The sequence below is a fragment of the Carassius gibelio genome, chromosome A1, assembly GCF_023724105.1.
Source record: "Carassius gibelio isolate Cgi1373 ecotype wild population from Czech Republic chromosome A1, carGib1.2-hapl.c, whole genome shotgun sequence".
Classification (NCBI taxonomy): Eukaryota; Metazoa; Chordata; class Actinopteri; order Cypriniformes; family Cyprinidae; genus Carassius; species Carassius gibelio.
Window position 1 is genome coordinate 8,228,197 of NC_068371.1, and position 22,374 is coordinate 8,250,570.

At 37.0% G+C, this 22,374-nt stretch overlaps 1 protein-coding gene across 1 annotated transcript in view; it reads left to right on the forward strand.

Annotated features, from left to right (window-relative positions):
* Positions 1-22,374, forward strand: part of LOC127994722 (protein sidekick-1-like) — a 204,277-nt gene that overhangs the window by 107,285 nt on the left and 74,618 nt on the right. The window contains exons 6-15 of the mRNA XM_052591829.1: positions 1,679-1,790; positions 2,788-2,978; positions 6,011-6,094; positions 8,002-8,199; positions 9,383-9,499; positions 9,584-9,751; positions 10,883-10,985; positions 12,478-12,651; positions 17,158-17,294; positions 19,545-19,692. Coding sequence (XP_052447789.1) covers positions 1,679-1,790; positions 2,788-2,978; positions 6,011-6,094; positions 8,002-8,199; positions 9,383-9,499; positions 9,584-9,751; positions 10,883-10,985; positions 12,478-12,651; positions 17,158-17,294; positions 19,545-19,692 — 1,432 coding nt within the window. The remainder of the gene's footprint in view (positions 1-1,678; positions 1,791-2,787; positions 2,979-6,010; positions 6,095-8,001; positions 8,200-9,382; positions 9,500-9,583; positions 9,752-10,882; positions 10,986-12,477; positions 12,652-17,157; positions 17,295-19,544; positions 19,693-22,374) is intronic.

Here is a 22,374-nt window from a genome sequence, read left to right on the forward strand (position 1 = left end):
ATATTTAATGTATTTATGTTAATTGTTTGCCGTTCAGCATGATATTGCATTTCACACAGTTGGACTTGGACACGTATAGTTCCGTAACTTTTCAAAAAAGTTTGATCGATCACTGCCATTTCAAGCCCTAAAACCAGAGAGCACTGACTGTTTGTAGGTTTTTTTTCCTCATATGTATGCATAATAGCTTATATTAATGACTAGAAAAATAAATTTTAATGCCATTGATGTTGGCTGGACAAAGTCTAATAGGTCAAAAAGGTATTGAAAAGCTTTTAGAATTAAACATGTAACAACTAATATTGCTAGCATATTTTAACACACTACTAGCATGATTTACCATGTTGCTAACATGTTTCTAGCATGTTTTATAACATGTTGCTATGTGATTTATCATATAGTTGATCAAAACTATGCAAATCAGGTTTCATGCCGGGTAATAAGATCCAAACCTGTTAAACATATACTGGCTACATTTAGAGTGCACACACACAACTTTCATTCTGAAATAGTGCTTCGTTTTTAGACTTTCAGAAATAGCTCTCCTATATATCTTGTTCACTTTCTTATTGACTTTTACTGTCCAATTCCATTTGCTCAGTCCGTTCTTCTGGATTTCATTTTCGCTCGTGGTTTTCTGCTATAGCTTCTTTTTTTTGTGCTTTGTTTGTCATTTCTTTGAATGATGAGATACAGTGAGATGAATGCATAAATTACATATATCCCATCTGAGATTACAAAAGTTAGAGCATCTATCACTGCTGTGTTTGGAGAAAGCGAGAATTCATTACACCTTTCCAGTCACTGATCAAAGATCAGATCAAAGCTTGTGTGTGCGTTTGCATCTGTGTGCTAGTTTATCTATCACGGTAGGTTGCTTTTCATCAGAGGTGTATTCTCCTTGATTCTTAAAGGAATCATTCTCATAAAAGGAAAATTCTATTATTATTTACTCGTTCTGTATTTTATTTCACGGCATTTAAAAATCATAATGCAACGAATGCAATTTAAAAAAAAGAAGATTTTAAAAGATACAAAAGCTACAAAAGTACACTATAAAATCTTGAGTATAATATTAAAATACTTAGAAATATTGAGAATAAAGTATTAATTCATTGAAAATATCTGACTAATCAGACATCAGTAGTTCCCCAATGAATGTGCCAAGGAATATAATGCACAACCATATAAATTTTATGAAATACTTAATACTGCAGAATGCATTCTGTATGTGTAACTTTTATGGTGCTTTTGCAAACTTTTTGCGATTGAAATCTCCAGTTCCCATTCATTGTACAGTGATTTGCACAGAATGACGCGAGTATGAGTAAATGACATCACTTTCATTTTTTGGTGAAATATTCCTTTAAAGACTCAATCTAGTCATTTTCGCCACTCACCTATCTTTCCTCATCTCCCACTCTTTCTTTCCCTCCTCTGTCATCCGTCAACCATGGAGAGTCATTTGACTTTCTTCTGCATGTATTATTTTTCAGAGAACGAAATGATTTAGAGAGATGATAAAAAAGAAGAAGAAGAAGAAAATAAGCACCTCATAACAAAACCTTATCTTCCCTTTGATGCTCAGTCTATTAACCTGATTGATTGTGCAAATAATCAGCTGTCTCTCTCTCTCTCTCTCTCTCTTTGACCGTTCTTTTGGCTTTCTCCATCTCAGACGTTATTGCCCCAGCTGAATTGGTTGCCCCGGTGATAGTGATTGCACCTAAGAACACATCAGTGGTTGCTGGGGCGAGTGAGACTACTCTTGAGTGCGTCGTTAATGCGAGGTGGGTTGCCCTCGACGGCAGTGAATCACAGCCTGGGCTCCGTTAATAACAGGGTTCTTGTATAATTTCACAGATGTTTGTAATCGTTATATTGTTTTCATTATCCATAACATTGGTTATCTAATTTAGTGTCATTCAGTCAGAATTGTGATTATATCTGTCATTTCACATTTTATTGCTGTAAAACTTTGACTTAGTTAGGCATTGTTTCAGCTTAGTGAAACCAGATTCTTCTTTTCAATTTTGTCAAAAACACTTTGTGGACAATAGTATATAGACGTGTGTACAGTAAAGCTGGGTGAGATTTTTATTTCAGAACAAATGACCCATAAAATGATGTAATGCATGAGTCATCATTTGTTTTCTTGCAAGAGACTGTGAATTTTAAATAAGTTTAGCTGCTAATAGTGAAGTACACTAGAATAAACGCTAACATTTAAATTGTTATTTAAAAAGAATTCTGTATTTATTTGAAACAATATACGAAATAAAGTTTTCTTTTTGAGTATATTTAAAAAGGTAATTTATTCCTGTGATCAAAGCTGAATTTTCAGCATCATCACTCCAGTCTTCCGTGTCACATGACATTTCTTATTAATATCAATGTTGAAAACAGTTGTGCTGCTTAATATTTATGTGAAAATCTGGTCATTTTTTTCAGGTTTCTTTAGTGAATGGAAAGAACATTTATTTGAAATAGAAATCTTTTGTAATTTTGACCAAGTAAATGTGACCCTACCTAAGTGTAGATTAAAACCCACAAAAGTTGCCTTTAAACATTCACAGTAGTCTTCGCCTGAGTTTAGAGGCTCAGCCAACCTGTTAATTCGGGGTGTCCACATACTTTTGACCATGTAATGTATGTGTTTTTCTCAAATATTTACACATAAATAATTGCTGTGCTCTTCATAATTCTTGGCTTGAGAATTCATTTCAGTATGGCAGTTCATGTGTTGTGTTTTGTGTGTGTGTGTGTGTGTGTGTGTGTGTGGAGAAGATCTCTTGACAGGCTGCAGGTGTTCTGGAAGCGTAATGGGGTGAGACTAACAGCAGGAGTGGACTCGTTTGGTCGCAGGCTGGTCATCAGTAACCCTACCTCAGTGGACATGGGTCTGTACGTGTGCGAGGCTGCGCTCAGAAACAGCACTCAAAAGAGCACAGAGGCCAAAGCGTACCTCTCCGTGCTGGGTAAGACAAACGGTGTTCCTCCTGTTCTGCTATGCATGCAGGTTCTGACAGACTTTTTAGTATTATTTTAATGGAATGTGCTAAAGAACAAGAGTTTGACAGATGGATTTGAATTCAAGCAGATCGTTGAATTAAAAACTGTAATCAGCTCATTTTTTATCTCGTATAACACTAGGGGCCTATCATACACCCGGCACAATGCGACACAAGGTGCAGTGCCAGTGTGTTTGCTAGTTTCAGTCCGGTGCTGTTCGCATTTTCCCGTCCAGCGCCATGTCGTTTAATTAGAAAATGCATTTGCGCTCATTTGTGCGCCCATGGGCATGCTGGTCTAAAAAAAAGGTGGGTTCAGGTGCATTGCTGGTGTAATGCTATTTTAATGAGCTGAAAATAGACTGCGAAATAGACCAATTCAAACCTGGTCTAAAATCTGGCTCAATGGCTCAAAAAGTAATCGCATGTATCAGAATTAGGCTATTTGCTCACACACGAGCAGCTCCGTTTCATCTCGGAGACGCGTTCTGTCTTTGCACTTGCCAATTTCCGCTGTGTAAATAGCAAATCCGTCATGGCACGAGCGCAACTGGCTCTTGAAGGGAATGGAAGATGAGACTCTGATTGGTTTATTGCGCGTTACTCCAAAAAAACACCCTTTTCTCATTAAGAGAATAGGGACAACCCGTTTAGACCATGTACCCGGGCTTCGCCAACCTTTTTTTCTGTCGTTAAAATAGCAAAAGTGGATTTGGACACGCCCTGAGTGCACCTGCGCCGTGCACTTTACACTTTGCATTAAGATCGTTAAAATAGGATCCTAGGTCTTTTAAAAAGCAAGTCAGTCCAGTACCATGGCCATTTTTAATGCCTCAGGGCAGTTATTTGTAATCAAGTACAGCTACAAGTATAAATTACTGCACATATGCCCATACAGCAATACAAATTAAAAACATCATCACTTTTGAGTAACCGAAAATGAAAACTATATTGTTCACTTTAATGATAACTCTATTAGGATCCAGACCAATGGACAAAAGGGCTTTGATTATTTTAAGCACGCTGCTGCCGTCATATCCTTACAGCTCACTCTTTGAAATGTAATGGGTTTTAATTTGGCTGACAATACTGTAGGTCTCATTCACATTTTTCTCAATTGTGAGGAATTATTTATATACACAGAAGAAGCAGAAGTAAGTGGAAGGACGAATGTAGAAATTTTGTAAAAGTGAGTTTTTTGGTTTTTATACACATTCATTCAAACAAAAGCAAGTTGGATATCAGCATTTCTTGTCAAGTCACTGGTGTTTTATCTAAACATCAAGATAAAGGCTTCCTCAGCCTCCCTAACAGCTCTAGTCTTTCATCCAAAAACATAAATATTATTCTCTGCCCTGAGATATTTTTCATCAAAAGATGAGCTATGAATATTCAACTCACACTCATTAAAAACAGCAAGGAATATTCTTTCAATGAGCTTATCTGACAGGTGTGTGCCTTACATGATTGGGTGAAAGGGGGGCATGCATATGCATAAGGCAGCCAATGGAGTGATGAATAAATTGGGGCTGTTGGAGGCTCAGAGAGACTTTTATAGAAAGATAAAGTGAACATGTCAGAGCAGCCAGCAGTGGAAAAGAGGTTGAGATGTTGGAGGTTTTTATTGTTTCTGCTGTTGAATCCGATTCAGGTGTCAGTCTGAATATGTATATCCTGATCTGCATAAACATACAATGAGACTGAATAAGTGCTGATTTGTTAGGGAGGAACTGAAAGGAGGAGAGAAAATCGTTCATTTTTTTGTTACTGTTGTTAGTTGTTTTACCCCCTCCTTTTTTTCCCGATATTCTTCAGTAAGTGAAAAGCTGTTATCAGCATAATGCTTAACGGGTCCTTTGTCTACTTTCATTTGGAGTGAGTTAGACGAGCGAGAGGGGGAAAAAATGCCAGGTGTGTGAAAAGTAACAGGAGTCTTGCTCTTCCTGTCATGAAATCTGAAAATAAAAGAGAAAATAAAGTCACAGTGGATGAAAGGATGACATTTATATACTTTTATAATATAAACTGAATGATGTTCTGCTATTTTACTATTATGAAGTGCAGCACCAAAGACTGCTAGGAAAAGTCTGGCATCACTTCTTGCTTTTTACATGTAGTTTAGTGAAATACATATTCATACTGTTACTCTTTCATCTTGACTTTAAAATACACTTTGTATTATTTTACTTTGAATATCCACCTGTTATGTCAGCAAACTCTAGAACACACTCAAATTGGTGTTAATTGGAAAAAATATAAATACATGCCAACTAATATGAGGTACGCCATACATGATGTCTTCCACAAATACATACTGTGAACAACCACACAGAACACCTAAGCAACCACCTAACAATGCCTTAGCAACCACACATGTCACCTAGGCAACCACCTAACAATGCCCTACCTGCTGATACCATAGCAACCACTAAAAACAACTGCATACCAGTTCCCTAGCAACTAACCAGCACACATCAGCAACCACCTAGCAATATCAGGGCAACCACCTATAACATCTAAGCAATCAACTAAAACTGCAAGTAACCACTTACACCCTAGCAACCACCCAGAACACTAAAGCCATTACTATACCTGGTCATACCCTAGCAACCACTAAAAAAAATGCATGCTATTTTCCTAGCAACTAACCAGCACACATCAATCAACACTTAGCGATGCAGTGACCACCACCTATAACATGTAAGCAAACACCGAGTGATTACCTAACAACCACTCAAAAAGCATAACACCTATTGATACCCTTGAAACCACTCCAAAAATGAAGCACCTGCCTATTGATGCCCTAGCAACTTACCCAGCATGCATCAGCAACCACCCAAACCACCTTAGTAACTTTATATCGCATTCTAACATCAGGGTAACAAGTTTTGCACTTTTTGCATTATTGTTTGTACTAACAATAATGTGTGTGTGTGTGTGTGTGTGTGTGTGTGTGTGTGTGTGTGTGTGTGTGTGTGTGTGTGTGTGTATGAACACAGAGCCTCCATACTTCATGGCAAAACCGATGAGGTCGGTGATAACAGAAGTTGAGAAAACCGTGGAGCTTCACTGTCAGGTCAAAGGTAAGCCCCGCCCCCACAAAGACAAGCGGCTGTGTTGCACCTATCAAATTACTGCAGCACCCCTGAGTTTGACCACTTTAGAGTCATACAATACATGTCCTACATACTCTGTATACGCTGTTGTATAACCATTCCCCTGCAGAAAACTATAATCTTTATATTGTCAGGGGTATATAAACTGCCAGCACTTGCACAAAAAACTTCACTTAACTTCCAGCGCAATGCCTGTCAGTCCTGAACCTTTAAATGTATCTTTTAAAAGCATAATGTTCCCATTTCTGCGCAATGTTATATCATGGTCATTTTACTGTGGCTGGTGTGCTTTCAGATTACTATTTGCTGTAAGAACATCATTCAGTTTATTTGCTGAGTCAGCTGAAAGACTTTTATCGTGGCCGTTTGTCGCCTCACAAATTTGACCTTTTCAACTAAGCGCGCCGCATCGACCCCTGCTGATTTCCTCAACGTGTCCCTATTTGAATTCATCTTTATTTAATCGACTAAATGATTGATCTAGAATAAGTGGTCAAGTATATAATAAATGGAGACTGAGGTGCTAATGGAATTAGCCTCTAATTGGTGTCAGTATTCAAATTACGTTAGGATCTAGTTATTAGACATTAGGTATATCATTGGCTCACAGGGCAACGGAGGAATAGAATCCAACTAGAAAATCCTTTTAACAAGCTGCGTAAATCTGACCTACATTTCAGCAACAAAGTGCCAAGTGTCTAAAAGTGAAACTTTTCATGACTTCTAACAAGGAAAATTCGTAAAGAGCTCAAATGGTTCTTTCTTCTCCCTTTCTTTCTATTGTAATGTTTTCCTTCTTTATTTAACAGAAATCTGGACAGTTTCACTTGAAACTTGAAACTTTTGAAAACTACTGAGCCTTTTCCTTTTTTTGTGCCTCTGCAGTTTATACTTGCTGTGAATCTCATCTCGTTCTTTTTACACTTTTGTAAGAGTGTGAAGCTGAGTATGTGCGCACTTTGTCTTAAACTGTCAGAAATGTAATTACAGCACGCTTATTTTTTGACAGTCTTATTTTAACATCCTTGTCTCGCATCTCTGTGGGTGTGAGACAACTATCGACGATGCAAGGCAGATTCACGCTATTTGACCTTTTAAAGTGTTGAGCTGCAGCATTTATCCATGATACATTCGTTAATTTGCATATCATGATGAGCATATCATGAGTTCCTTCAGATGAACTTAAATTACAATTATTGCTAATACATATAATTGCCGTATTATTCGTTTTTGTGCTCGCTTCTTGATTTCTCACTCCCTCTCTCTTGATCTCCCTCACTTATCCTCTCCAAAGCTCTTTTTTTGGTCAGTGAAGCATGTCAAAATTTTATTAGATGTTTAATCAATCAAAGCCAATTTATTAGATTAATTAAACCAAAGTGTGCCCTGATGAAGGTCTATTGATAAAAACGTTAACTTGTGATAAATCAAGTAGTGTTTGAGGGTGTCTTTGGTAATAATCTTCTCTTCTATCAAATGTCATGTGACATTTGTGTAAATCTAGCCCTTAAGAATTTGGGGAACATACAATCCTGTTAAAGTTTGTAATAATCAAGATTTGAATGTTTATGAAATAAGGCTTTCATTCTCACCAAGGCTAAAATTACCTGAATACAGTAAAAAAACGGTAAGATTGTGAAATATTATTACAAAATTGTACATTATTTCAAAATGTAATTCATTCCTATGATAACAAGATTAAGCCATTACTCCAGTCTTCAGTGTCACATGATCATTGAGAAAACATTCTTATATACTGATCTTATATAGATCTATCTATCTGTCTGTATGTCTGTCTATCTCAAATAGTTATAATTTATTTAAGCTGTGTGATAGCTGCTGAAACACATTGTCATGCTTCATGTATCATTCAGGGGTTCCCACACCGAAGCTCGAGTGGTTCAAAGATGCCATCACCCTCTCCACACTGAACAACCCTCGATACAAGCTCACCTCCTCCTCAATGGTTCTGCAAGTGCGGAGAATTCAGCCGGATGATGCCGGAATATTCCAGTGCTTCGCTGAAAACATGGCTGGAGAAATCCAGGCACACACCAACTTGGTCGTCACAAGTAAGATTCATAGGTATAGAAATAGTTCACCCAAAAATGAAATAATGCCATCTTTTACTCACGCACATGCTCTAGACCTGTATGATTGAATGAATTTTAGTACCACAAAGATATTTTCATTTGATCTTGGGCTTTTTGTCCTTTTTTAGCTTCAGAGGGTCTAGGTACATTGTATGGACACAAGAAAATCATAAAAATAAATAAATAATTTGCTAAATAATAACGCTAAATAATAAATAATTTCCTACCATAAATATATCAAAACTTAATTTTTGATTAATAATATGCAATGCATTGCTAAGAATTCATTTGGACAACTTCAAAGACGATTTTCTGAGTTGTATCTCGGCCAAATATTGTCCGATTCTAACAAACCATACATCAATGGAAATATTATTTATTCAGCTTTCAGATTATGTATACATCTCAATTTCGAAAAATTGACACTTAAGACTGGTTTTGTGGTCCTGGGTCACATTTTTTTTTCTACTGGAATAAGTAATATGGCTTTGACATTACTTCAGGGTGAGTAAATAATGACAGAATTTTCATATTTGGGTGAACTATTGCTTCAGGCTAATGGGAGGATGATGCATAAATACAGCCATAGATGTTTTAAAAGTCAGTGATCTCGCTCTCTTCTTCTTTCGGTTGTGAATTGATCAGGGAGTTCAGAGACCCCTCATTGATCTGTGTAATTAATCAGTGTCTACTGAGAGATCAACCACACACACACACACACACTCAGCACTTAATCAACACCTCCAGCTCTCTCTCTCTCTCGCTTAGTCATCCTCATCTTTCTTTTTCTTTCAAGTTTCATTTCACTTCACACTTTTTTTTTCAAGTTTAAGAGTTTTAAAGTAAGGCACATACATCATGTTTGTGAAATTGATTAACAAGTGAATAACTTGAATAACTGAATATTGTAATAGGGGTGTGATACTTCACTGCATGTACACATATATAGAGACCCCAAATAATTGAAAACACTCAAGTCTCACAAAAATTGCGTTTATTTAATTGCATTTGATATCAAACCATCTAACCAAATAGCATTTGCAAATAAGTAATGCTACAGCTACATTACCAAAATATGGGTCTGTAAAAAAGAGAATACATATTCACCCTATTGTTGGGATCAATGATTTTCAGTTATCTGACTCATTTGTTTTCATTGTAGGCGTGTCACCATCTTTCACCACGCCCCCTTCTGACATCACTGTGACTGACGGAACGTCAGCAGTCTTCACCTGTGACACATCTGGTGCGCCGAAACCTGCCATTGTTTGGAGGAATGGTATGTCAGATTTGGCATGTCATTAACACGGACACATGTTAAACTTGTGAACAGCTTTGTGCCTAAACCCTGTGAATCTTGCAGGTTCTCAAGTGTTAGCCAGCGGATCGGTGCAGATGCCTCGCTTCACTCTGCTGGAGTCCGGAGGCTTACAGATACTCCCCATAATGCCGAGCGACGCAGGAAACTATACGTGCTTGGCATCTAACTCTGAGGGACTGGTCAACGCAACCATGGCCCTGACAGTCTTGAGTACGAAAGTGTAATATGAAAAATATGTTGTCCTTAATAACTTGAAAGTACAAATGAATGCAGTGTATTTGCAGTTCAGCAGAGGCAGGATTGCAGACAGTTTCCAAACATGCCTTTATCAGCAGCAATTGTTTGGCTTAATAGCAGCATTCATTAGCTAGGCTGATTGCAAAGGCATAGCAGAGCACAATGCTTGTTAAATGTTAAGTCTTTTGCAGTAATTTCACACTGGAATAGTGTCATCCTTAAATCCCAAGGCCTTGGTTTATCTTGCTCTGAATGCTTAATGATGCTGATGTAGGTTTACACTTAAACGTGGGCTGCGTGGAAGTGTCTAAGAGCATTTTTGACATCCAGCCTAAATAATGCTGTTTGTGGCTTGGCCACTTAAAAAGAAAAGCAAGAAGTCTGTCAGATTAAAACTGCAGTGTGTAATATATGCACCATAGGCGGCGCCAAATGGATTTTCGAAAAAACTACCCCCAACCAACACAGCTCTGACAAAAAAGGTAGTCCCAGACATAGAAAGCTAGATATTGACATATTGGGCTTAAGAAGAAACCGTGTTAAAATTATTATATTTAAATACAATTTAAATTAAATCCATTTAAAAGTAAATAAATAAATACATAAATTCATAAATAAATAATTGTTACTTCAAATAAATGTTAACTGAAAAAAAAAATATAGCTTTTATAAGATAGCTAAAAGTTAAATTAATGTGTCTGAAAAAAATAATATAATCTGTGTAGACATGAAAAAAAAAGAAAATTGATTCAAAATATTCAATAAAAATTATGATAGTATCTCAGTGATACACTCTCTGTGCATTAAACTGGTAGAGAGCCATTTAATACTGAAAATATTATACACATTAGCTTTAATCAAGTCCATTGGACCCAGTGGGTTGTGTGTGAGGTAATTTGTTCATTTGCTTTGCCGTACTATATGTTCATCCATTGAGACACAGTGTGAATATTCGAACGTTCATGCTTTGTCAATTTAATTCTGTTTTGCTAATGAAGCTGTCAGTGGGAATCACCTAATAGGGTTAAAAGAACTGTGAATAATGCTGTTGGTAACGATTAAACTGTGGCATGATTTTGTCCTGAACTGTATTTTATTAATCAGGTCGAACCTTCATTTCGACACCCCCTGAGGATCAGCGTGTCATCAAGGGAACTACCGCTGTGCTGAAATGCACAGCAACCCACGACCCCAGAGTCACAGTCAGGTCAGAGCTTGAGCTGAGATGCATGTTGTTAAATTTCACAAACTTAACATTGTCTTCTCTGCAAGGTCTGCTTTTGTTTTTGCTAATTAGCGATGCTAAGTCAAGCGTCACTGTTACTATTACGCAAAACCTCTGACATAACTCGCCCAGCACCTCTTGTGCTTCAGACACGAATGATTCCTTAAATCGGGCCACTTGAGTACTTTTCTAAGCTATTTGAAGATGGACTGAGTAGAATGAGCAATGATGGATTTGCTGAATAAACGCCTGTCAGTAGATGCACGTCAAATACAAAAGTCATGTGACTGACTAAATTCATGTGAGTGAATAATTTACTCATAACTTATTTTTATTGTGTGCCAGTTTCCTAGGAAATAAGTTTAGTTTCTTTGATCATGTGGAATGGAAGCACTACTTATTTGCCAGTTTTGAGGTTTTGTGTGAGTGTGTGTGTGTGTGTGTGTGTGTGTGTGTGCAATATTTTGGTTCTGTAATTTATTTTATTTTTTTGTAAACCATCAGAGATTTGAGGCTGTATTCTTGAAAATGTTCTCTTTAGTCTTGAAATATGGCCTTACTTGGACTAGTCAGAATCCACCTAGCAACAACCCGGAACACCCTAGAAACCACATCATGTTCAAAAGATTTTTTTTAAAGACATTGATGCTTTTAATAAATTGATCAATTAATACATTGATCAAAAGTGTCCTTGTCTTTATCAAAAGTAAGGAACTTCAGTTAAAAGTAAAGATTTCAGTTTCAAATGAATTCTGGTCTTTTTATTCATCAAAATCAGAATATTAAAATTATTTCAGAAGGATCATGTAACACTTAAGACTGGAGTAATGGCTGCTGAACATTTTGCCATCACAGGAATAAATCACATTTTTAAATATTTTAAAATAGAAAACAGTGACTTTAATTTTAATATTATTCACAATATTACTGCTTATACTGCCTTCTATACTGAGACTTCATTCCAAAAAATAAAAATAAATACAAATTATAATATTAATTCTTACCGACCCTAAACATTTGATCATGTATATAGTGTTTTTTTTTACCTATTAATAAACGTAAAAAGACATACTGATTTTATCTATTTATTTATTATTTAATAATTTAATGTTGCTGCTGCCATTTTTTTTTTTAAACTGCTGAAAAGATCTGCATGAATGTCAGATTTGTGGTCTTAAGTGCCTAACTGTATTATTGTGTGTGTGTGTGTGTGTGTGTGTGTGTATGTGTATGTATATATATATATATATATATACAATTTTACATTAGAGACTGTTTAGCCTGTTTTTACCGTATTATACTCTACAGTATATCCTCCTTGTTTAGGTCGTTATCAAGTGCATAAGTGAGAGAAGCCGTCATATGGCATTGATGTTGTTCTGTCTCAGGAGGCTAAGTGCATTTTCTGCAGGTCTTTGGAGTGTGATATTTTTGGTGGATTATGAGTCATCACAAAGAGTCTTTTTCTCCTCAGATATGCATGGAAGAAAGGAACCAAGCCGCTGAGCCTGTCGACTGGTGGGCGAGTGTCAATGAAGGAAGGTTCACTCCACATCAGCCAGACGTGGTCCGGAGACATCGGTGACTACACCTGCAGGGTCATCTCACCTGCTGGAAACGACTCGAAAACTGCCCGACTGGAAGTCATGTAAGCAGGAATAGACACATGCACAGGTCCACAGCAGGATGCATGCTTGATATGAAACGCTTAAAACGAATATACTTGTATATTTCACATGCACTGGCTACGTGCTGGAGTGCTATTGTAGGAGGAAGATGCTTGGATCCCAGTTGCAGTTCTGAAGCCAAGAGAACAATCCAAATATGGCCTGTAATGATAGGACAGAGGATGGAGCAGCTGTGATTGTGCATGTGTGCGTGTGTGTGTGTGTGTGTGGCGGGAGGAAGATAAAGCGAGAGTGGAATAAGATAGGCCTGATGCCCAAGGCCAAGATCATCTCCTTTGACGACTAGCCAATGTTGCTACACTTCTGTGACATCAGGAACTAATTAAACACACACACACACACACACACACACACACACGCACACATGCACGTGCTATGATATGAATTACTGCTTCTAGATGGCTGAATGTTGTTCTCCCACGGATTGTCGTATGGATGAATGCAGAGGAAATCTCATTGATCTTTGATGTAGATGAAATACACAGAGAAACTAAAAAATGACAGGCAAAAGCGTGGTGCTTGTTTAATTGGATGCGTTTAAAAATATTATTCACTAGCAGAAAGATAAACAGACCAAATTGACCTAAAGGCCAAAATAATGTTCTTTTCTGTCAAGTCTTTCTTAAACAAGTAAAATGATTGCATGTACACTACACCAAAATGTATAAAAGAAGGTTTTTTTTTTTTTTTTTAGCAAGGATGCATTAAATTTATTATTTATCATTTAAGATTTCTGTTTCAAATAAATGCTGTTCTTTTATACTTTCTGTTCATCAAAGCATCCCGAAAAAATGGTTTACAGATTTCCCCAAAATATTAAACAGAACAACTGTTTTCACTATTTCACTAATATGTTTTTTGAGCACTAAATCAGCATGTTATAATGCTTTCTGCAGGATCAGGTTTCCCAAACTCCCTCGCACACCATTGGTCACCCAAACAGATAGTCCCGCCCCAAACTTATGTCATTTGTGGTGCCAAATGCCACTGTGTTGCTACTTAGAAAACAACCCCCTACAAGACCGAATTGTGCTTGTATAAAAATAAATAAAAAAATAAAAACTGTGAGTAGAGCTTGTGGAATCAAATTACAGCTCAACCGTGAGACAAATATAACTGTAATAAACTGTCTGATTCGCAAATGTGCTTACAGGACTGCATTGTAGTGCAATTCTTTTAGTACTGCTTAACGGAATACATAATAAAGCAATATTTAATTTAAGACACGTTATTCTGTGAGAAAAACTAGGTTTTGGCTGGTTTTAGAAAAAGACTCCTAACAGCTGACATTTAAATTATGAGATACAAATTGAAAACACATGCGATTTGAATAATAACAATAATACCTTTGACAGTCACATTAAGATAACAGAGCACCACAATATACTCCTCTACCTTTAATATAACAGCCTGCAAACTCTTTCGAAAGAAAACTCATCAGACGGTTGAAGGAGAGGCAATGCTTCACATGCTAATGTGGTTTCAGACTTTCAAGTTAATCTCAGGCAGTGGACAGGTCCTCTTATTACCACATGTTAGACAATGGCAGAGCAGTTCCTCTCTTTAAACTATATTAGATTTTATTGCATATTTAGACTGTTGTGACAGATGGGCATAAACTTCACACACATATTACAAGCATCTGCAAAGGACATAATTGTATTACGTGATATTGTAATGTGGTTTTCATAAATGTAATGTTGTTGAAGAAACAGTGGAACTTTTGATCTTGCAACAGTGGAAAGTAATATTGAAGGGATGGTTCAGAAGAAATAATAATGATAATTTCAACCTCGTATTGTCCAAAATCCTGATGACTTTCTTGTGTGGAAAAACAAAAGAAGGTATTGAGTTAAAGGGACAGTTCACACAAAAATGAAAATAATCCCCATAATTTACTCACCATCAAGTCATCCTAGGTGTATATGACTTTCTTTTTCAGATGAATACAATTGGAGTTACATTTAAAAATGTCCTGGCTCTTCCAAGCTTTATAATGGCAGTGAATGGGTGATACTCAATAGTCCAAGAGAAGTCCAATAAACTGTGTCCATCCATCATAAAAAGGACTCTACATGGCTCCAGCGGTTAATAAAGGCCACCTGAAGAGAATCAAATATTCCACTATTCAACTTTATAAACCTTTATCTCTAGCTTCTGCTAACTGGTACATGCATACTCTAGAGAGTAGTGTTCCAGCCAGAGGACGTAGGAGTTATAGCATAGGCAGTGTCACCAGATTAGGTGCACGATTTCCAGTCCTAAAGCTCGCCACCCAATCAAAAAAAAAAAAAAAGCCCAAATATGTCCAAATGTGATCGATTTTTGTTGCTAATCATGGCTGATAAGGACCATTTTAAAGCTGCAGTCGGTAACTTTTGACGCTCTAGCGGTTAATAAACAGAACTGCTTGCGTCTTGCGGAAGAACATCATAGCCGGAACTACTTCTCTCTGTTTATGTCTATGAAGAATCACAAAGGTACTGGGTTACTCTGCCGCGGTACCCCCGAAGCAATCTAAAATAGTCCGAATATAAACACTTATTATAGGTGCACCCTTGTGATTCAGGACAAGCTAAAAACACGGTTTGGAAAATGAATTCATGGTATACTCGCTTATTATGTTCATTTTTCTACATTTGGAACACAAACAAAGTTACGGACCGCAGCTCTGATTGGTTGTTTCTTAACGGGAGCGATGCATTTCTGCAAATGGCAATAGGACCACTGGGAGGAGCCAGAGGAGCTTGATTTTTTCACAGATTATCTGTCTCATATTCTACTATCAGGACATAATGACAGGTTTAACAAATTTGTAAAAAAAATATATTTTTACAAAAGTTACCTACTGCAGCTTTAACTCCTTAAAACAATATAAAGATGACAAAATAATATAGAAAAGGTACAATTCTATATTCAATGGAATCCCCGCCTTCTGAGTAAAAGAGCTAATCACTAATCAGTAAAGTCATCGCATCACTGCAGCTGCTGTAGAAGTCCCTGTTGCTATAGAAACATTCAGAGTTCTGAGGCGTGCACTCAGGACTGTGCATGCACATTGGCTGGACTAGCCTGAAAAATAAGCTTTTTTATGCTATTTGACCAAAAGAAACAACATTAATGAGACAGCTGTTGTCAGATTTCATTGGTGATTTCAAATATGAAATTTAACCGTAAGCTTGGTGGACAGTTTTGAAGAATTTAATGTTTTATCATTCAAAAAAATAGGAGGCTCACTTGCATGCCCAAGAGGTGTTTCAAAGATGGCTGCAGAGTGAAATGAATTGTCTTAAAGGGACTTTGTGGCAACTCTGGAATTGTGATCACTTGAACATACGGCTATCAAAATCAGATCCCTTATTGTGCTAAAAATCCATCAATCATGAATCATCACATTCAGTTCAATTCAATTCAAGTTTATTTGTATAATGCTTTTTACAATACAAATCATTACAAAGCAACTTTACAGAAAATTATGTTTCTACAATATTTAGTAGTAGCTTATAAGTGGTGACTGTCAGTTTGTTTGCTTATGACAGGATTTTTCAGAAAAATTAATACAATACAGAGTCAGCCAGACGATTAACAGCAAGTTACAGCAATTATTATGATCATGATGCAGACACACTTGTAGCAATATTTGTAAGTTCACATCTGTCTACTGATCTCTTGTAATGAATAAAAGTGCGATGGGTGACATCAGCATCAGCACCAGCCGACTCTGCAGAGCGTGTGTGTTTAGTAACATCATTTTGACTGATTGGATGCAGTATGCAAACCAATTAGCCTGTACAATTTAGACATTTGAAAACTGCTAAACTGACCCTAAGCCAGCCCAAATTTTGTCCACCCACCCAAAACATTTTTTACCCGCACAATCAAATTCCAAACCACCCAATCTGGCAAAACTAAGTATAAGCTCCAGTGAGAATATGCTAGTCTCGCAAGAACCGAGTTTTGTTAATAGGAACAAAGGAAGCAATGTTTACCTTTGTTTAGCAAAGGAAAAACCAGGCTCCCCTTGGCTTATATTGAAATCCTCATTTTTTGTTACAATTCCTTATTTTGTACTTCTTATTTGTGACCAGTGTTTTGCTCTTTCCTATGCACTTCCACATTCGTTACCTTTAGGGTCATCCTAGTTGCACATAACTTTCTTCATTCAGACAAATACAGTCTGAGTTATATTTAATATATATATTCAATAGTCCAAGAGAATTACAATAAACTGTGCCCATCCATCATAACAAAGTGTTTTTGCAAGAAATATATATATATATTTTTCAACTTTACAATCCTTAATCTAAAGTACGGCCCCATGAGTACATTTTCATTTGTGAACGAACTATTCCTTTAAGTTGAAATTTGAGAACTGTTTCTTCAAATATATGTTTCTTTGAATCAGAGTTTTGATTGAATGTAAATGCATATAAGCATATTTTGATCTCTCTCTTTCTCTTTTTCAGAGAACTTCCCCATTCTCCACGTAACCTACAGGTGGCTCTGAATGAGACCGACAGCAGAACAGTTCTTCTGTCATGGGTTCGGCCCTTTGATGGGAACAGTCCTCTACTGCGTTACATCATTGAGCTCTCTGAGAACAGTAAGTGTGTGTGCTATATGAGCTTTGGCATATGGTTTATTAAACTTAATGCACCCTTAGCTGCAGCTTTCAATTAAGCTGGTTTGCAGCCAGTGGATTCTACTGAAGAAGGTCCTTTCTCATTTACCTTTTGCTGTCTTCCTCCTTAGCTCTAAAAACAGACAGACAGGCTGAAGTGAGTGAGAAGAGAAGAGAAATGGAAGTTGATTGTAATGGAGGGTAGTGGGAGGAGGTTTGTTTTCACTGTATTAAGCCAAGACTCTGTTATTGGTGGAAGATGAATGCTGGAAGAGATAGTGAAAGGAAACACAGAGAGAGATTGATTTGTGTATCGTCAAAGGAAAGACAATGAAAAATGTGGGTGGGGCGGAGGTGCTGGATGTCTAATAAACACTAAGATCTCTCTCTCTCTCTCTCTCTCCTCATATACACACTTGCACAAATGTACACAGTTGATTTGCAGTAAATTCAGATGATCACACACTCTTCTATTGATGGCTTTATGTGTGTGTGTGTGTGTGTGTGTGTGTGTGTGTGTGTGTGTGTGTTTTGTATTGGTATTCATGTGCATCTCTGTGGCTTAATATTTACTGTTCCTGTTGAATTTGTGATTTATTTTTTGCAGTTGCTTATAGTTTCTGTCTTTTCTTCTCTTGGGTCTGCTTGAGTGGTTTCACAATCTAAATTGTTCATTGATCTGCTTCCATCATTTTTAATGTACTGCAAACGCAGACACAAACACACACACACACACACACACACACACACACACACACACACTCAAAAACTGGGTGTTGTGGGTAGTAAAGCCTCCAGAATAAACAACAGCACAGTCAAATTCATCATTTACCCAACTGCTGTAAAGAAAGAGATGATTCAAACAACTCATAATAAATAATGTAAAATAGGTTAAATTAATAAAAATAAAAACAATAATCCTTTTTGACACTCAATTTTACCTATCGTCTTTAGAAGTGAGAAATAATCTAGTAGGAATAAATAGATCTGGTTAAAGCAGCTATATTGTCTTTATTCTTTCCCATAACATAGTAGAGTTCAGTAGAGTTTGTGGTAGTGGCAGGAATATATATTGTCTAGGAAGTGTGTCTAATTGACCTTTTGCCTGGAAGTTTGATTGACAGGCGATCTAACCAATCACATGAGTGATCTGTCATGACACATGAATAATTAACTTAAATAATGGGTGCTACAAGAACACTTTGGGCTACACTGAACACACATATATATATAATCGAGTTAGCCTACAAAAAAAAATGCATTTGCAAATTAAACGACGTGGCGCTGGATGGGAAAATGCGAACAGCGCCGAACTGAAACTAGCAAAACACACTTGCGCTGCGCCTTGCGTCACATTGCGCCGGGTGTATTATGTGTGTTTATCTAAGTATAGTTATCTAAATGTACAGTATAGGTAATTAAAGCTGCGGTAGGTAACTTTTGATGCTCTAGCGGTTAATAAACAGAACTGCTTGCGTCTTGCGGAAGAACATCATAGCCGGAACTACTTCTCTCTGTTTATGTCTATGAAGAATCACAAAGGTACTGGGTTACTCCGCCGCGGTACCCCGAAGCAATCTAAAATAGTCAGAATATAAACACTTATTATAGGTGCACCCTAGTGATTCAGGACAAGCCAAAAACACGGTTTGGAAAATGGATTCATGGTGTACTTGCTTATTATATAAATTTTTCTACATTTTGAACAAAAACAAAGTTACGGACCGCAGCTCTGATTGGTTGTTTCTTAACGGGAGCGATGCATTTCTGCAAATGGCAATAGGAGCACTGGGAGGAGCCAGAGGAGCTTGATTTTTTCACAGATTATCTGTCTCATATTCTACTGTCAGGACATGATGATAGGTTTAACAAATATGTAAAAAATATATTTTTACAAAAGTTACCTACTGCAGCTTAAATACTTTTGTTCAGCAAGAATTTGAATTTCATTCAAAACCATTAAAATCTTACCGCCCCAAAAAACTTTAAATTCTTCGTCGTATTCATATTTAAATGTTACAATTTAACATGTTACCAGTTAATTAGTTAAATTCACAAAGCCTGAGATAAAATTGTTGTAAGTATGCATACTGGGGCATTGCCAGTACCATGACCACAATCCCTCAGGCTAACTCACATCAAAAATTGTTATTTTTAATGTGAACACTTCAATAAGAACTATTCAATACAATGGATGAAGTAAACTTAGTTTTATCTGATTGTTCTTGATAGATTCTCCATGGAAAATCTACATGGATGATGTTAGTCCTGCACTAACCAGTTTGCTAGTAATTGGTCTAACACCAGCAAGAACGTACCAGTTCAGAGTGTGTGCTATCAATCAGGTGGGACGTGGACAGTACAGCGCTGAGACCAACAGGTAAGCAGTCACAAGCTAACATCTTAGCCTACTAGCTAAGCATATCGCTAACTTGTTAATAACAGCTGTATTGGAAAGCTAGAGCAAGATATCATGATAAATGTTTTTGATCAGGATCTAGCATGCCAACAGCATGGAACTGCAGGGGCTACAGTAACTGGGCCATGCTAACAAGCTAAATCTGTTTCCAACGAACTCAAAATCCTTTGAATTCTGGCTGTCGTAAGTTACATAGCCAGTCAAGCATATTGGAACTAGTAATTTTCAAAACTCTTTCCATTTTTCTGTGTCCAGCACACACACACAGTCAGAATGTTATTAAATGTGAGGATTTGAACCCTATCAAAAGAAAGGTTGGTTGTAATTGAATTACATGAGAGCTTTCATCGCTGGTTCTGATTGTGAGCCATTATGACACATGGGCAGAAAAAAAGCCTCCACTTCCAGGAACACTACGAAGGTGTAAGAAATAGCGTTTCTCAAAGCCAATTCTACATGGTGAAAGAATGTCAAATACAAACTTGGCTGGAGGGAAGGACACTTCAGCACACGCTGAGGCTACTGCTTTTTGTGCTTTCTATTTTGTTTTGTGATTCTTTTATTCACACATAAATTGGCACACATCACAATGACTGCATTCCAAATAGAATCAAATCTCTCAAAGAACTTAAAAGTCCTGAAAAGTTCAAATGGCTATTTTTCAAGCCACAGGCATACGGCTAATGCACATGCCAAGTATTCTTTGCTAAACGGCAGGAAGAAGGGCCTGCTCAATCATCAAGGACATGTTGAAAAAGCTTGTCATGCTGTTTCCTAGTTCTTAGCTTAGCTTTCATGTGAAGCAAGTCTCCATTAAACCAACATTGCCAGTTTATATTCTGTAGTTCCAGTTGAGCCAAAGACTCCCTCTGCTCTCATAATGACTATGTGAAGTGCTCAGGTTTGATTGGTAATACGTAATAATTGAAAAATAATATGGTATGTTAAAATAAGGATGCAAGAATACATTAAATTGACCAAAAGTGTCATTAAAGACAGTTATGATATTCTTTTAACTTTACGACACTTTGTCACATATCATGCAATCAGAGCATATGATCGTATTCATTCTTGTTCACACACTTTATTGTTGACAGCATCTTAATATGCAATATCCCAAGGAAGTAAGTCAGCCATGTCTGGGTCTGTTAGCAACATAAAAAATTAGCAACGTGCAAAATCCATTAAGCATATACTGTCACAATTAGAGCAACTACAGCAAGGTTATCCGCTAAATAACGTGATCTGGCAGTCTTAACAACTTAACATTTAAATGACCTTGAGAAAAAAAAAAGTATAATACAAATTATGGAAATTTCTCAACCTTGATACTATTCACTCTTAACACTGTAAAACAGTGATTTGGACCGATGTCTGATATAGAAACAAAAAAAGTGTATTTGTTATTTTAGTTTCAACTTAAAGTAAAAGGTAGCAGGCAAAACTCAGTTTTAATTTATAAACCCACAATTTCCTGTACATCTTTTCCATGTTTTAGCTGATTCAAAAGTTGTTTAAATGTAAATTAAAATCACCAGCTTTGTATGTATAAAAACGTATCTTTTAAACTGAGTGTTTAATTTAAAACGCTCAGTTAAAACAAGAGGAAAAAATGGTGTAGAGTGAGAGTGAGGAGATGAAGATGAACAGAAACACACAAAAAAATCTAATATTGATGGAGAGGGCACTTGTTAAAATTTGAGCACCTATCTGCTTTGGCCTCGTTTCCAATTAGTGTCAGGATCATCATCAGTTATATGAAAAATTTAAATCTCTATTTCTTTTATTCTTCTTTTTCATTTTTTTTTTTGGGAAAAGTATCATCAAAGGAACTCACAGAATATGTGCTCTATTCAAGACCATTTTATATCTAGAAGTGCATTCATATTAGGCACACCACAAACAAATTCAATGTCCAACTAACGTTTTTGAATAATAATTTGTTTCAAATTTTACAAAAGCAAACTTAACGCTCAACTCAGCACTTATTAGGGCTCAAGCCTGGAGGGCGAGAGCCCTATTGTTTTCCTTAGGATTATTTGTTATTAGGGCTCAAGCCTGGAGGGCGAGAGCCCTATTGTTTTCCTTAGGATTATTTTTTATTATTATTATTATTATTATTATTTTTTTCTAACGTTACGGGGGCTTTTGGGGTCCTTAACATGCTCGAAAACTCTTGAAAATTGGCACACAGATTGGAACCTGCGGCCATTAGGGTCGGGCAGAGACTGATACACGGGCGTGGCACAGGGGCTCTACAGCGCCCCCTGGAATACTGAGGGCCATATATCATACATACTTGCACGTAGACACATGAAACTCGGTACACATGTAGATCTCATTAAACCAAACAACTTTCGTACTGCATGTCATAGGCTCCGCCCAACAGGAAGTTGGCTATTTAGGGTTTATTATTCATATTTTTGATCAAAGTTGTGGGGGCTTTTGGGGTCCCTAACATACTCAAAAACTCTTGAAAATTTGCGCACACTTTGGAATCTGTGCCCTTTAGGAGCCTGCAGAGGTTGGGACCCGGGCGTGGCACAGGGGCTCTATGGCGCCCCCTGGAACACAGTCATAAATGTTGATGTATAGCTCACACATACTTGCACATATTCATATGAAACTCAGTACACATATAGA